The sequence below is a fragment of the Silurus aristotelis genome (genome assembly GCF_946808225.1).
Source record: "Silurus aristotelis genome assembly, chromosome: 3".
NCBI lineage: Eukaryota > Metazoa > Chordata > Actinopteri > Siluriformes > Siluridae > Silurus > Silurus aristotelis.
The window spans coordinates 18362053-18374647 of NC_139576.1; the positions used below are offsets into that span (position 1 = coordinate 18362053).

The 12595-nt window shown below is 37.9% G+C and overlaps 1 protein-coding gene across 2 annotated transcripts in view; it reads left to right on the top strand.

The window, feature by feature from the left end:
* epha3 (eph receptor A3) overlaps window positions 1-12595 on the top strand; it is a 71860-nt gene that overhangs the window by 36491 nt on the left and 22774 nt on the right. For both annotated transcript variants that reach the window (XM_083536404.1, XM_083536405.1), the window contains exons 4-6: window positions 3611-3766; window positions 6253-6588; window positions 10265-10389. In XM_083536404.1, the coding sequence (XP_083392530.1) occupies window positions 3611-3766; window positions 6253-6588; window positions 10265-10389 (617 nt within the window). The remainder of the gene's footprint in view (window positions 1-3610; window positions 3767-6252; window positions 6589-10264; window positions 10390-12595) is intronic.

The following is a 12595-nucleotide window of genomic DNA, read 5'->3' on the forward strand; positions in this document are numbered from 1 at the left end:
AAGATATCTGTTTATCTTCCAATAAAGCTTGAGGCATTTTGGCTTAGTCTCAATAACCCACATAGTCTGAATAAACTCAAAGCAAATGTGATCTGATCTTCAGAATTTTTTATCCATTTCAAAAAGTGGCATGTGATGGCGCTGTAACAAATCCAAACCTAGGATAAAAAAAAATAAATATATATATATATATATATATATATATATATATATATATATATATATATATATTTCTTTTTTTGTAATTTTGTAGTGAGTGCAATACAGTTTTTTTTTTTGTATCTCCTGTAGTGGGCAGACACAGTGAATATGATTTTGTGGAGCATTGGCAAAAAATAAATAATAAAAAAATGTAATTAAAACACAAACAGACAAACAAGGAAACAAAAGCATTGACTATGTAATACAATTTTAATATTACCTAAAGGTGGCAGAAAAAAATAGGAAGAAACTTTTTTAAACACTACATTTATTGAGGATTGTTGTGTTCTAATGTCCCATAGAAAAATTGTAACCAGAGGCATTATCATTTTAATTGCTGTTGACTAATCAATGATTTACACCATTATATATATTTCACATTACAGTTACATGTCCAAAATAAGCTTGCCTAAAACCTGAACAACTCCGGAAAATAATCAGATAGGTATGTGCTACAGCTCATGTAACAGTGGAAACAATTAAATACAACATTGCAGTTAATTAAGCAGGCACAGTTGTACTGTCTGGCATAAAAACACTAAAATAAGTAACTTTTCTATAGTAGCATCTAGCAGACATTGATCATAGTTAGAGGTCATTTGAGCATAGACTTCAGGGGAGCTCTGGAGGTGTTCAGGCTGGTTATGATGCGATTAAAACTAAAGATGAAGCCCATGTGTGTGCTTTAATCAGATTTAATATTTTCCCTATTGTACTAAAATACAGTCAGACACAGCATGGTGTCTACAGTCGACCTTTGCTTTAAGCAACTATTTATTAATTGTCTTTCAAACTTTTTCTCATCGCCAAACAGGAGTATTTTTACTGTTGTGGTATATCTGGTTTTAGGTTTCATTACCTCTGCAGATTGCAGGAACAAAATAATGTTCCTTCTCCTCCTTTACAGTAAAGGAGACAATCACTCGACACTTTAATTATAGATGAAGGTATTTTGTGACTGGAATGAATTGATTGATCAAGCAAATGTCCAGATTTTTCATTTTGTGGCCTGGGAAGCTGGAAAAGGCTTCCAGGAAATGTCTCTTTTTGAATAACCGCAGCAGACACATGCAATTTCTGAGTGGCACTTGGAGAAGGGATTCTGACCTGGCCTTTGTTCACCAGTCCCTAGGGAAGGAGCATCTAGAGCCCTCTACAGAGACAGATTCAGTTTCACAGACAATTAGTCAGAACAGGAGCTGCTGAATGAATGCATTTGTTCCCCTATAGCTTCCCAGTCGCTCTGAGCTACTGTAAGGGTGTAACAGTAAACGAATCCAGCCAGCACTTTCTGTCGTGCATTATTGATTGATATGGAGCTGTTGACTAGCTTAAGTTCTTTTTGTCACATCCATAGCTTGTGTGATTTTATTGCAAGGTTTAATTTATTATGTTCATTCTGTAATGAATGCACAGTGTGCAAAAATTATTTTCTTATCCCAGTTGAAGGTAATCCATGCAGACACCATTTAAATACTATATATAAAACAATTATGTGTATGATTAATATTTTTAGAGTGTACACTATATTAATAGTATATTCAGTTCACCATAATGCACTCTAAACAATGACATACAGATATGCTGTGCCTTTACAGAACCTTTACCATAAAACCCTACAAAACAATGATGGGCAAAATAATATAATTTGTCAGATCCTAATTAACCACCACTCCTCAGAGAGTGACTATCTGTCCAGATGAAGACTGAGTGTGTACTGTATGTAAAGTGTGGGATGACAAATCACCTCTGTGGCTCTTCAAAGTCACCCCACTTCCCAGCCTGTTAGACTGGAATCCAGCTCCAGTGTCTCTTCATTGCACATGTGCAATCAATAATAGTACCTCTTTTCTCTCTCTCACTCTATCAGACACATTCGTGCACACATTTCTAAGCAAAGTGAGTTGATCATGTCTAAACAACAAGTGAGGGCGACAGTCTTACTTTTATTTCATCACATTCTGCAAACAGACACTGATCACCGGAACATTTGAGGACTTCGTGTGATGTAGAGGAAGTAAGGTCCAGCCTCTGGTTAATGTCATTCATGCCCTATCACTTCACTACAAATAAAAGGCTGTAAGAAATGAGAGGGAGGTGTCACCAGGAAGGATTACCTCTCAAACCTCCATTAAAGAGCTGTCAAGGAGAAGCACTTTCATGATTGAAGCAAAGCATCAAATTTTTCTTATGACATAGTTTCAATGGCTTCATAAGTAAAGAAAGTCACTTGTTTATGTGTCATATCTATTTTTAGTTATTCAGCCCGTTTGATCTTCTTTCTTTTTGTGCACACACACTCAAGGCTAAGCACAAAATAATTCAAGTCATGTTTGCTGTCAGAAGTGCTCAATCTTCCAGTGAAGTGTCTCTCTTTTAAGACTGCATGCTTATCTCAATTGTGACTCAGCAATTCCTGATTTGCCAAGAAAGCCCTGTGTCACATTTGATTTCCCATAACTTGTGCTAATAGGCACCACAGATTTTTTTGTCATCTGGGGGTTTTACAGTGGCTGTTGTATTCTCCAAGGAGCAGTAGGTTAATGTAAACCTGATTTCTCATATATCACATGGCTGCATGCTTCCCTGGTCTGCTCACACTACATGGCTACTACAGAGAAAAAACACTTTCGAAGCAATGTGTAATAACTGTCTCAGATCTGCTAGTGACAATCATACTCAAGAGGGTCATAGTATTGTGTTCAAATGATCTTGAACTGCATTCCCTGGTATGAGGTATAATTCAGCCACGCTTCTGTAAATTCCACAGAGGAGCTATGAAGTGCAATTGAAAAAAAAAAAATCTTCTTGCAGACTTAAAAGTGTTGGTTTGCCAAGAATAGCAAATGACAAGTATTGAACCTGCAAAAAGAAAGGAGTGGAATGCAGATGTGTGAGTCCCTGTAATTAGCAGGCTTGTCGTAATTTTTACCCCTTCATTATGTATAATGGAATGGGATTCTCGTGAATAGGAGCAGATGAGCTGCTGAGCACAATTTAATACCAGAGATATTTAAAAAGAGCTCTTTTTTTTTTTTTTTTATTTTAAGAGGGATATTTGCATAATTCATGCAACATCTTTTGGACGTGTCACTAAAGGGAGAGAGTAGCAGCACATTTTTTAATATGTTTTATCACCAGGTTCCAGTCTGACATACAATTTTCCTTTAAGGAACAAATCCATTCTCATCCTCATTCTCCTCATACACGTTCAGTGTTCACTTTCCATGCTCTGAGTGTTTTGGCTTGGTTTAAGTCAGCCTTTTTAGTGCATCCACTGATGGATATTGTCATGTGAAATCCTCGGGTCCATTAAAGGTGGCAGCGTGGTAATGAGGTAATGGATGACTCTGTTGTTTAAAGTCTTTACGCATTCTAATTTTTCTTTCACTCATGTTTGTCTCTGCAGCTTGCCGGCCTGGCTTCTATAAAGCTTCATCTGGAAATATGAAGTGTTCTAAGTGTCCCCCACACAGCTACACCCACAAGGAAGGGGCTGTGCATTGCAGCTGTGACAAGAACTACTTCCGTGCAGATGGAGACCCTGTGTCAATGGCCTGCACCCGTATGTATTCATAACTGCATTACCAAGTACAAATTATTTAACATTTAACTATCCTTATTAAACAATAAAATAATAACAACACAAGGCTTTTAGAATTTGTTTGGGGATTTATAGATTTGTGTTGGCTCAGTCTGTTTAGTTTTCTGATTTTCATGATATTAGTCCAATTAGACATTGTGTCTCCCAGCCAATGGGTCCTTTATCCAGCCCTTTATCCAAGCAAATCAGTTCTTTTTATGGACAAAATTGCAGACGGTCCACAGCCACTGACATACATTCCTGCATGTGTCATTGCATTGCACATTATCCCTAAATCAGAGCATTGCATCAGAGCTGATTCAGATGTTTAAATAAATTTGGTAAAAGTGTTGCATTCTCAGATTATGTGTAAAAATTCATCTCTTGTGTGACATTTAAAGCAGTCATGTAATGCTGAGAAATGTCGTATTTATCTGTGTCATCAAGAGCTCTTCTGATGTTGTTTTCACCTAAGCACTGTTAATTTCTGTTTGAGACATTAGATGCACTCATAATTTCAACAAGGCTGTCTTTAAAATTGTGTAGGAGAAATTAAGTTATTTGGTGAAATTAATGAAGCTGCATATGTGAGTTTAATTTCAGTGCTCCCTAAGCAGAAACATTTATCTAGATTGAATCTCCTGAGATGCAAGGAAGGTACTCAGAGAAGAACAGATTAGCTTTTAGCATAGTTTCGAGAACAGCACAGTAATTAAAATAAGCCTTTGATATGATACAATCTCAAGTCTGTTATGATCTGTTTTTAATGTAAAGCTCATTTAGTGTTATTTAGGGATGTTCAACATCTATTTGCATTTTATGTCTTTGCTGCAGCAACATAGTACAGATTGTCATATGTCACCACTGAATATTTATGTGTAATTTTGCAGACCCCTGCCAGTATGCTCCTGTGTTTATTCATTGTCAGGCATTTTGAAGGTGCACATATTTATGCCTGCTTTTACTATATAAAAATAGATTTGTTTATTTCTTCCCGTCTACTTTTTACGACCCCATAAAACTTGAATTTTCAATAGCATAAATTCTCTGTGTAAGAAAAAGGCCTAGAGTTAAAAGCAAGGGATGTTACATATCTGGTACATGAATCAATATCATCCAAACCATTTACAACCCTCATATGTCACACTCTCAAAGTCATAGGCTCAGAGTGTGTGGTGGCTTAGCATTGTGGTAGCACTACTAATTTAAGTCTATAGTGGCCCTGAATGCCACATTCACACCTCAGTGAGCACGGAGCTGAGCTTCTTGTCAGAAGGGGTGTGTATATGTGTGTGTGTGTGTGTGTGTGTGTGTGTGTGTGTGTGTGTGTGTGCACGTGTGTGTGCGTGTGTGTTTGTGTGTAATGAATGGTTTATTCCAGCACACCTTAAAATCTCCTGCTGGCAGGCCAGCTAGTCTGTTAACGTTAAACGACACACAGTGATTTCTATTATAAATACAGATCAAAGGAGCTGTGCTCTGGCAAAGATGCTACCCACAACCAAAATCCGCATTTGCTCTGACCTGTAAGCAGACAAGATTGTTTATGGCTGTGGTCTTCATTGCTGTTTCATTTTTGTGATATTGGAAAGGTTTTTTTTATTGCTCTTCATTAGGAACGAAAGTTTAAGAGTATTTGCAGTGTTCTGTTGTAATAAAAAAAAAAAAAAGAAAATTGCAAAAGAAAGTCACTTTAAAGATGCAAGTGAATACATCATGTTTGCAGTGCATCTCATAATTGATCTTAAAATGCTGTCTTATAGGATACAACTTACATAATCCTAGCATATTTGCGTGTGGGAGGGCCCTTTGTGCAGTAGGTTTTTTCTTAATGCAAGGTTGAATCCTTCCCTCATTCTTTATCTTTTAGGGGATTTTAGGAGACTTTAGTCAAAGTTAAGTAGACAGCACTTGGTATAAGAACGATCTGTGTAAATTCTTCATGTCAAATCAAACGACCGAACGCTAGTTTTTATCTTGAAACATAATCCCCTCTTAACCCCTCCACGCACTTACTCACTTCTTCAGAGCTGAGCCAGGAGCAATTCAAGTTTGTTTGAGGTCTGGACAGATTCGGTGTCTTGCTCCATGCCTTATCCTCGGATTTCATTTCAAATTGCTCTTGTGATCATATGGAAAGAACAGTGAGACCCAGTCAAATATCTAACCATTTTTTTGTAAGTCTGCTTTAGCAATCAGATGAAAATGGATTGCCTGAATCTTATCCCTACTTTCTTTTTATAACAACAGTCTTTACAATTATCATTGAAATCCTTTCAGAACATACCTCTGAAATGTAAAGTAATGGCATATCTTTAAAAGAGCTAACAATTAGATGCACAGTTCTATATTCTTTATTTTATATATACAAGACACCATAGACATGAAGGACATCTCTATTTCAAAACTGCATATGCTTTCTTGATGAATAGTATTTTGTTTGTTTGTTTCTTTTTTAATATTATTAGGTCCTCCCTCCGCTCCGCGGAACGTTATCTCAGTCATCAATGAGACGTCAGTGATCTTGGACTGGAGTTGGCCAGAAGACACAGGTGGCCGAAAGGACTTGATGTTTAAAGTAGTGTGTAAGCGTTGTTTGGCAGGGTCTAAACAATGCGAGCCATGCAGAGGGGCCGTGCGTTTCCTGCCTCGTGCTTCTGGCCTTGTGAACACCACAGTAACTGTGGCTGACTTGCTGGCACACACTAACTATACATTTGAGATTGAGGCAGAAAATGGAGTTTCCTCTCTGGCCACTGCAATGCGCCAGTATGCCAGTGTCACGATAACTACTAACCAAGCAGGTAAGCTTTACATCACTCTTTACCTCACCTCTTACTTTGCTCGAAAATGTTAAAGGATTGAATGTATTTAACTTACAATGGTCTGAAATTGCTATAATGAAACAAAGGAGTGCCAATGAAAAGTGTTTATCAATGCAACCGTGCCACATGCTCTTATTTAAAGAAATCAGGCCAAACAGCAGTGCTAACGTAGCAACGATGTGTCAGCATGATGTCACAAAATATGCTGTATTTTTACTTGAAAATTCAAAATGTTTGCAAGAAAGAAAAGGCTAAAGCTACATTCAACATCAGATACCATTAAGAAGCTTTTTCTTAAGATTTCTGCAAAGTCTAAAAGTCAAAGTGATCTTCCACACAGACATGTCAATGATGTTTCATTCAATTTTAATGCCATCCCACAGTCGATAGACAGACTGTGATGAAGCAGTGTTAGGCACATTTACATCAAGCGCAACCTAGTTTGAATAATAAAAACACTTTATACGTTAAAATAACCTTGGAAGAATGTTTTGCCCCAGAGTCTATTCATAAAGCAGATTGATAAAGACAATTCAATTTCCTGGCGGCGATGTGCAACAAAGCTCAAAATTCCATTTGGGGAGAAGAAAACATGCATTTAATATCTCAGCAAGCTTGTTTTTCAGTCCTCCTGTCCTTGAAACTTCCTGTGCTATCCGAGCAAGTGCACATATCTATCTGTGCACATATCTATCTGTAGGTGCTGGAGTCCAGTCAAGCAGCATAAAGGTCATGATTCCTCAAGTTACTGTAAAGCTGGAACGTGGGCCATCTGCCTTCCATTCCACCAGGGTTTTCTCTGTAAAGGTGAACAGTTGTGCTCTTGAGCCATATGAGGTCCTGGCTTCTGTCTCTGACTGTCAGTTCTGCTCTAGCTTTAAAGTGATAGGTACAGAAACTGCTAGATGATTTAGCGCAATCTTTAGAACTGGGGTTACAGACACTAGAGTTTGGGGCCATAAAGCAGTAGGTAGAGGGCTACTGTAGATCAAAGGCTAAGGATTGATAGTTTTGTATGCTTTTTCCACTGGAACCAGTTTAAACCTCTAAACCTTGTAAAAGCACTACACCAATAGAGAGTAGACTATAGATTTTCTAAATATAATGTTTTGTCTTTGTGGCACCAACTTCTGGTCTATGATAAAAAAAATATATATATGTTTTATAAAAAGAAAATGCTTATGGTAATTATAAAAAGACAAAAACCCTGAATAATAATATTGTAAGATCTTCCTTATCTTATATTTCTTTAAAGCTTGGTTTATGAACAAACATTATATGATTAAGTACTCATTTGACCTTATAAATTTGATTATATTTTCTTGTCAAAGCTATGTGCATTCTGTTCAGATGTCGTTGTGGTTTTAGCTTTCCTCATGTTGTCACAGCTGTGATCTATTAACTGAGTGATTGCCAGACACTGATGCTTTGAGAAAAGCTTTAGGCCCTCAACAAGTCAGGCAGTAAATAAACCTCCGGCCCTAAATTTATTTGATGTAAAATGTAGAGGACATTAAGTGTGACCTAAATTGACTTAGATACCAAAATATTTTATTCAAGATGATGATATATAGGGATTACAATTTTCAGAGAACAATGAGGCATCATCTATTCTGTTATAACCTCTATTAATATTTTTGTTTTTACCACAACTCTACACTCACTATGTCTCTCACAATAAAAAGCTTTTCACTGTTCTATTATATGGCAACTGACTTTGCACTCAAGCACGGATAAATTGCTTAGCTAAAGTGTTCTCTCACTTTTGGCTTTACTCATGTCAGTGTAAACAGTGGATATAGCTGCGTATTTCATTTGATCTTCTGGCTCTTTAGGCGAGTTCGAAACATGCGAGATCACAACCCCTTTCACTGCAGCTCTACTCCCTCGACCTTGGACAAACACTTCAGCTACATTTATTGTCTTATAAAATGCAAATGAAAGTAAGTGAAAGAGAAAGAGAGAGAGAGACAGAGACAGAGACAGAGAGAGAGAGAGATATGTGAGTGGCCAGTCCTACACTCCCACTCTGCAGCTGCACTCCCTGTCGGAGAGCACGTTTATGAGGTCTTACAGGGATGTCAGCACAGACCTTTCCATGTAAACACAGCTAGCATGTGCAGCACAGCCCCGAGCGAGACAGCACAAGCCCTCTGTGTTAGGACAGTGATCTCCTCCTGGCCTACAAAAACTTTCAAATGTTTGTGTCCTGCCATTTTGACAGGGTGTCATCAGACAAACCACGGCCTCCTGCTCATTCCTGCCAGCACAGGATGTACAATTTCAACAAATCTGATGACAATAGAAAAGTTTGGCAGAATGTGGTGTCCTTTTGCCATTATTTAATTTTGTTGGACTGCACTTTATGGGAAAATAAATTTAACCGGAGCAGTAATAGAAAGGCAGGGGATGAAGAGTTCTGTTTGTAGAGTGTTGCGAGATTCTTTCCTTAAACCTTCAGGGCCTACTGAGGAACCAGGTGAACAGAGAAGAAGAAAGAATTTAACAGAGAAGTCCCAACTATATCCATATTGAGGGTGTTTACCATAGGACAATTCAAAAGTCATGTGGAGGACATTTGGTGATTTAGTGCTCTGCAGATTATCAGTGCCATGCCTGCATTTCACAAAGATTATTTACAAATGTTAATTTCTCAAGCATGTAGTAATACAGCGGTGGAAAAAAAAGGTCTGGCCACACCTGTAAATGGCGCTGGCATGTGCTTTGGGATTTAATCCAATAATAGTTGTGGCGAGGTGATTCATCCCTGTGTTTTTGTAACTGAATTTTCTTTATACTGCATTCATGGCCTTCAATGTAGACAAGTATTTGTCAGTTTTATCTGGCCTGAAGAATCTGCAGTATTTAGTATTTTGAAGTGCCAAGCAAAAATCTGAGAAAGATGTACAATAGTCCATACACCATAAATCCTGCCTACCATAAACTTCATAAACTGCAGTAACTATAAAACTTCACTAATACCTTATCAGAATTGTGTGTAGGAGTGCAAGCAAAAGACTGGGTCCATCTGGATTCATTAACAGTAAAAAGAGGTTCCAAATGGGGGTGAATCAAAACTGTAATCATAGTCAAGAAAAACCTTGAACATTTCAAAGAACAACATGTTTTTTCCTGTGGTCTAATAAAATTAAATCATGGGCCAGTCAGATGCCTTCATCGCTTCATTGCTGCCTTGCAATTAGAGAGCTGTAAAACTGAAAAAGAAAGCAAGTGAGCCAGTCAGCAGAAGGGAGGGACAGAACTTTTAGGATCCCATATTGGGACCATGTGAAGCACTGAAGCAGGGAAACATATATGACAATGATATTAGCATTTAACAGAATAAGAGAGCTGAGAAAGCCTGCTACACCTGAACAGACATGGGCCTCATTTATTGTGACAAACCCAAATTGGCTACCAAGCAAATTATGAACGAATGCAGCATTGTGACTCAACTTTAAACTTTAAAACTGGCCCCTACTAAAGAAACACAATTAAGTCACCATGAAATCAATTCACAAGAGGCTTGGATAGTTTGAAACTGCTGAACTTTCTGTGAACTGTGCATGTAATGAACTCAGAAGCAGAGTGGAAGAAGCTAATCCTCTTCTCATCCTCACTCTCTAACTCCTTTTATTTTTTTCTCTCCCCGCAGCTCCATCCCAGGTTATAATCATCAGGAAAGACAGAACATCCCGAAACAGCATCTCACTATCATGGATGGAGCCAGAACGACCCAATGGTATTATCTTGGACTACGAGGTCAAGTACTATGAGAAGGTGGGCGCAGTTTAATCGCTATTCACTCTGGACATTCAACACTAATAGCATTTAACCTGGGACTAAATCTTTCTTTATGGCCTGTTTAATGGAGATTAAGGAGGGTATTTTGTTCATCTAAAAATGTAATAACACATATACATTCCTGACTGGTGAGTGCAGATTTTTGATTTAAATAATATTCATTCATTCATCTTCATTACCCACTTAATCCTGGGTCACGGTATGAAAAAAAAACAATACTGGACGGGTGTCAAATATTTTTAATTTTGAGTCTTAAGAGGAAGCGGTGATATAAATGCTACACGTCTAGACACCCGAGATCTCTCGTTTAACCAAAATGTATCCCAAGCAGTTCTGTTCTGTCCTAAGTCAGTTTACTCAGCCTCTATCCAGGTTTGCTGCAGCTGCTGTGTGATTAATGAAGCGTACAGGGATTTGGCCCTGATTGATTTAATATGCGGAATAGCAGGGTGAGCTTTGTTGCCCCACATCATTTTTACTGCTGAGAGCTTTCTAAGGGTCAGTCTTCAGTGAAGCTCTTTCATGCTGTCAGACACTGTGATATCTTCGACTCCTGTATGAAGTGGGTAATGTGTCCCCCAGGCTGGGCAGACTGCAGGAAGTGGGGCTCCAGCTTTGGCACTTAATTGGACCCTGACATTGTGTGTCTTTCCTAAACTGGCAGCAAATCTGAGGGTGTGAAAAAAAGCATAGTTTCCTATGGCAATTAGCCAGAATTTTCCAACAGAACACATTTCATAGTCTACTAAGTAAATGCCATGATTCTATGGCCACATAGAAACAATCACATGCATGTAAAATATGCAGTAAATTTGCACACAGGCTTCCGTTGTCTCCAAAAGAGGATTAAAGAACAGATACTCTTCATTCATGCTCCTAAATTATGTTTAAAATCATCTTTATCGAAACCTTACAAGACTATTCACCAACAACTGATTTCAACCAACACGGTCTGTAAATGTTCTTTAGTGGTTAAATAATTAAATACTATATAGTTTAATTTAATTAAATACCCTTTTACTCTTAGATGTTACAATATGGCTAAATTATATTTTAATTCCATAAAAACAAGATTAACCTAATAATTATAATGCATAATGAATGCTATTAAAGTTATTAATAAACAGTAAAGAAGCTGATTTGTTTCTGCTGTGCAGTTTTTACAAAAATACCAGGCTTTTTTGTATCAAGTTTGTTGAGATGAGTGGCTGCAAAAATGTTTCAGATACACTAATAACACAGTTCAATCCACTGGCAAAAAGGAGAGCTGGTGAGGTGTGACTGACTCCTCTGCTTTGTACAGAGGACCTTTGTGAAATGCCATTCAGTGTGATCATCCAAACTCAAAATCTCAGCCTGTGAAATGCTACGGGTTGGCCATAATCTTCTTATTTGTAACCAAAGCCATCTCATCTGGGGTTAGTTTCACTGGCACATGTAAACTCTGAGGCCCCTGAAATCCATGTCTTGTTTGACCTTGGGTGGCATGGTAGCTTCCTTTTACAATCAAATCTATTGTATCTCCTCAGTGATTCTGGTAATTACACATGCTACTGAGGCGTCATTTCCAAAAGCGGGGTTTGGGTTGCGCAAAATCCTACACAACTGGGTCTGCCATGTGGAAAAGCAAAGAAATACCCTTGGTAAGACTTATAGTGCTCCTGATCCAGGCTGGCAAAGGATAACAGAGTGCCCCTCACCCTTTTAAGAAATACACAAACACACACACTGAGAAAGAAAGGGGGCCTCCAAATCTGTTCATAGGGCTCACTGACTCACAGTAACCACAGTAACACCAAGAGTCCATGGCATTATGCCCACAAAAGAGCTCTGAATTCATTAAGTGAGTTTTTAGGCAAGAAGTTGCATATATCAGTCTAATTCGAAACAACAGACTGTTTACACTGTATAATGGTGTATACCATAAACCATAAATAAACAGTGGAAAATGTCTCCTAAAATAGCATTAAAGATGCTTGCTTATTAAAATAATGCAGCTCTCATGGAAAACAGTCACGAAAAACTTTTTTTTTTTTTAAAAGCCTTGCTTCTCATAAGCTAAACGCTTATATGGTGAGGCTTAAAACTCTATAGCCCTGACCTTTTTGCATCTAGGGTTAAAATGTGCAAATTTAATGTTTGGAAAATGTGCAAGCAAATTTACTAATGGGGTCTTTTTATC